Here is a 4,198-nt window from a genome sequence, read left to right as displayed (position 1 = left end):
TTATTTTACCGACAATAGTGTTTTGTTTTCTTTAGTTTTTTTTGACCGACTTCCCAAAAAAGGAGGTACTCAATTCATCTGTATGTTTTTTTTAATTGATGCATTTTGTAAACTCAATTCTTTTTTTTATTTATAGTTATATTATATTTTTATTGTTTTTTTATAACTTGTCATTCGTATTCTGCAGTAAGTTTAGGGCGTTTTTTAGATTGGTTATTTTACAGGGATGTGAAAGAAAACATTACTATCAATTTTATTATATTTATTCAGTCATTTCCATGTTTATAAAAATATAAATATTTAAAATAATAAGCATCTTTCGCGCATGTATTTAAATGGTCACTTATTGCTTTGGCCATTTTTCTCTTTACTGTATTAAATTCAGTGCTATCCTCAAATTCTTGTGATATCTCTAAATATGACTTTGCAGTTTTATCGTGTGGGTTCTCTTCGACATAGTAACTGAAAGAAACATTGAATTAAGTGACAGAATTGATAGTTAAATTGGTTGTTATAAACGAAGAGTGGCGTGGCAAATTAAAAGTGGCAGCTTGTTTTGTTTATTTAACATAGCTACAAAGAACAATGGATAAACTACGAGCTAGTGTTAACCATCTATATAACAAACTAGCTGTTGCTCGGGACTTCAACCGCATGAAATTAAAAAAATAATAAAAAACATAACCTATGTTACTCACTGATAACGTAGCTTTTTAATGATGAAAGAATTTTTGTAATCAGTCCAGTAGTTTTTGAGTTGTTTCAATAAATACAAAAATAAAAATCTTTAATATTAGTAGAGATGTTAATTGCTTGCTATTATTATGCAAGATTATTTATAATTCAGTTCCATCTTGAATAAAGCTTTCAACGCCCGATGTTATCCCTGGACGACATTACGGCAACCCCTTTTTACAATGCTTTAGGAGGTTTAACAGGCTTTTGTAAAAGTGCAATAAGCTGCCTTTGACGCCTCTGACTAGCGCCCTGGGCGGAAAACAGGGCGCCCTATCTTAACCCTTAAATGCATATTGTTGCCAAAAGTCTACAAACAAAATTATAGTTTGTATTGAACCATGACTTTTTTTTATTATTTTTACCTTAATCTGTGACTCAAAGCCTATACTGAAATATTGATTTTATAATTATATAAAAAATCATGCATTTAAGGGTTAACTAATCACCTAACCCGAAAAAAAGCTTAAAACCGATACGTTTTCAGTGCAACTACTGTTTTTTCACCACAAAATATAAGCGCCCTTAAAAACAACGGGTAACTAAAAGATTCTCACCTTAAGCATCTTCTGACGTACGCATAATGGTCCAAGAAACAAGAACATGGTCCGAAATGGACCAATAATGGTGTACTTGGACTGCTATTATCCAAAACTTCGGTACTTGAAACACCAGTTCTGTTGTACGCAGGAGTTAAATTCGGGGAATCTTCGCCATATTTCTTTAAATGCAGTTTCCTTATCAACGTGGATGTGGTGACCGGCATTTGTTTATTCACATCCATCTCGAATGTTCTTCTGTTGTATTCTTCGTGGTACTTCTCGACGGCAACTTCTCTTTTAACTTCTGTCACGATTGATTCGAAGTCGTGTGTTGATGATAATTGGTTGATTTTGTGACACAATGCTTGGATGAACCATGAACCGTATAATTCGTCTCTATAATTTTAAGAAGAATTTTATTCAATATTACAAATACCGTTTGAAGAAGGATAATATATATCTATCACAGTTTTGTTATGTATGATGTCAACAATCACAGCATATCTTACTAATATTATAAATGCGAAAGTTTAGATGGATGTTTGTTAGAGTTTTTAGCCTAAACTTCACAACGGATCTCGATGAAATTTGGCATAGTTGAAAAACACATAGGCTATTTATTTTAATTCCAGGCAGACGGAGTCACGGGCAAAAGCTAGCTTTTTAATAATTCTTTTTAAATAAAATCCTCCACACTTACTAAAAGCTATCTTACTATCTTACTAATATTATAAATGCGAAAATTTAGAAGGATGGATAGTTGGGTGGAAGTTTGTTAGAGTTTGTAGCCTAAACGGCTGAACGGATCTAAAGGAAATGTGGCATAGTTGTAGAGGATAGTCTGGAAGAACAAATAGGATACTTACTTTTATAATTTTATGCGAACGGAGTCGCGGGTGAAAGCTAGTAGGATATGTATTTTTGTGCTATTTAAATTAATTAGTTAATGAATTGGTAAAAATGACAAAGGACAAAACTACAGCCTTATTTACCTGTGTGATGGATGTCCGATATAAGAACTATGTAATATCAACATATCGGACTCCGCTGGCAGTGTATAGGGCTCCAGGGATTCGTCGAAATCTTTTCTGATTTTGCTCATTTGTAAGACCGGGACTCCTTGCATTTCATTCTTACCCCGACATGCCTGTAAAAAGGGAATACAGTCTTATCTAAAAGGAATAAGAATTAAATCTATGAACCATTCAAGTCAAACAGCCTTACAAAGAAACGCGGTAAAAAATTCATGTTAGAAATGAACTCAGTATAAGTAAAATTTGTACTAATATTTGCTTTTTTTTTATTCCCAAGTTTAACTTTATACCGTACGAGCTGTTGCCCGCGACTTCGTCCGCGTGGGAAACATACGAACTATATAAATAACAAAAAGCTACGTATCCCTCGGGTACCGGACACCTCGGGGATGAAGCTTATCCCATGTATACTCCAGACTTTGTTTTACATCTGTGCCAAATTTCAATAAGATAAGTTGAACCGTTGCAGAATGATCGAGTAAACATTAAAAAACTAAATTAATGAATCCCATAGGAACCATAACTTATCCCGGGATAAAAAGTAGCCTATGTGTTCTTTTAGACTATGCTCTAAGCCTGTGCCAAATGTCATGGAGATCCGTTCAGCCGTTTGAGCTACAAACGCTAACAAACATCCATCCATCCATCTAAACTTTCGCGTTTATAATATTAGTAAGAAGTAAGAAGTAAGATTAGTAAGATTTATTTGTAAGGCTGTAAATATCGCACAGATATCTGTCACCATAAGGGTTGTATTTAACACAAACACCATTTTAACAATGGCAAATTTATATCTGTGCTTACTTATTCAATGTTTGACTTATTTAGTAGCTAATTTAAAAGAAATCCGTTAATTTACTGTGAGCTGTTGTAAGCCATTTTTTCTATAGTGTAAATCTTCTCCCAGAGATGGCGATTTGACAGTTGTACTTGCAAAAATTGCCATTCATTAAATATGCCATAATAAAAGGCATCTGTTAAAATCTCCTTAAATATCTATTCTTTGTCTGTTTTATCTTATAATCTGATAAAATATATCATACTAGCTTTCACCTTCCGCGTGAAATAAAAAAATAAAACCAAGTAGCCTATGTTTTTTTCCAGACTGTCCTCTACATCTATGCCAAATTTCATCGAAATACGTTCAGCCGTTTAGGCTAAAAACTTTAACAAACATCCATCCATACATCCATCCATCTAAAGTTTCACATTTATAATACTAGCTTTCGCTCGCGACCCCGACCGAGTGGAATTAAAAAAAACAAAAGTGAGTAGCCTATGTGTTCTTCCAAACTATCCTCCACATCTTTACCAAATTTCATCAAAATCCGTTAAGCAGTTTAGGCTACAAACTCTAACAAACATCCATCCATCTAAACTTTCGCATTTATAATATTAGTAAAATCTATATGTCCATATTAAGAGTTAAATCGAATTGCAAATGTGTGATTAACACTCGGAAGGTCTTTGTACAGATAAATAATCACAACAGTAGAAATTTAGTGTTGATTCACTACGGATATGTCTTATAGATAAAAAAGATAACGTTATGAATGTTGCGAAACAAATATTGTTTATGGATTCCCCCACTACAGGTAGATTTTTTATTGTGAGTCATGACTCATGATAATGCAACTCTATTATGGGTCGTTATAGAGATTCGCTCATAACCTTTTAATAAAAAAAATAGTTAGTTAATCAATAAATACTTATTTCGTCCCCAAAACGCCAGCAAAATCATGCGTATTCAAAACAAAATGTAGATATTTTATGTCATACTCATACTAATATTATAAATGCGAAATTTAGATGGATGTTTGTTAGAGTTAGCTGAACGGGTTTCGATGAAATTTGGTACAGTTTTGTAGAGGCGGGAGCTGATCTCGT

The 4,198-nt window shown here is 33.3% G+C and overlaps 1 protein-coding gene across 1 annotated transcript in view; it reads right to left on the bottom strand.

The window, feature by feature from the left end:
- Nucleotides 1–250: 250 nt before the first annotated feature.
- LOC106108251 (caspase-6-like) overlaps nt 251–4,198 on the bottom strand; it is an 8,002-nt gene continuing 4,054 nt past the window's right edge. Inside the window, exons 3-5 of the mRNA XM_013289354.1 lie at nt 2,270–2,424; nt 1,293–1,673; nt 251–462 (exon numbers count right to left, since the gene is read on the bottom strand). Coding sequence (XP_013144808.1) covers nt 267–462; nt 1,293–1,673; nt 2,270–2,424 — 732 coding nt within the window. The 3' untranslated portion in view covers nt 251–266. The remainder of the gene's footprint in view (nt 463–1,292; nt 1,674–2,269; nt 2,425–4,198) is intronic.

Source organism: Papilio polytes, unplaced genomic scaffold (genome assembly GCF_000836215.1).
Source record: "Papilio polytes unplaced genomic scaffold, Ppol_1.0 DF821733.1, whole genome shotgun sequence".
Lineage (NCBI taxonomy): Eukaryota > Metazoa > Arthropoda > Insecta > Lepidoptera > Papilionidae > Papilio > Papilio polytes.
Note: the sequence above shows the minus strand (reverse complement) of the source record. Positions and strands in the feature narration are given on the sequence as shown.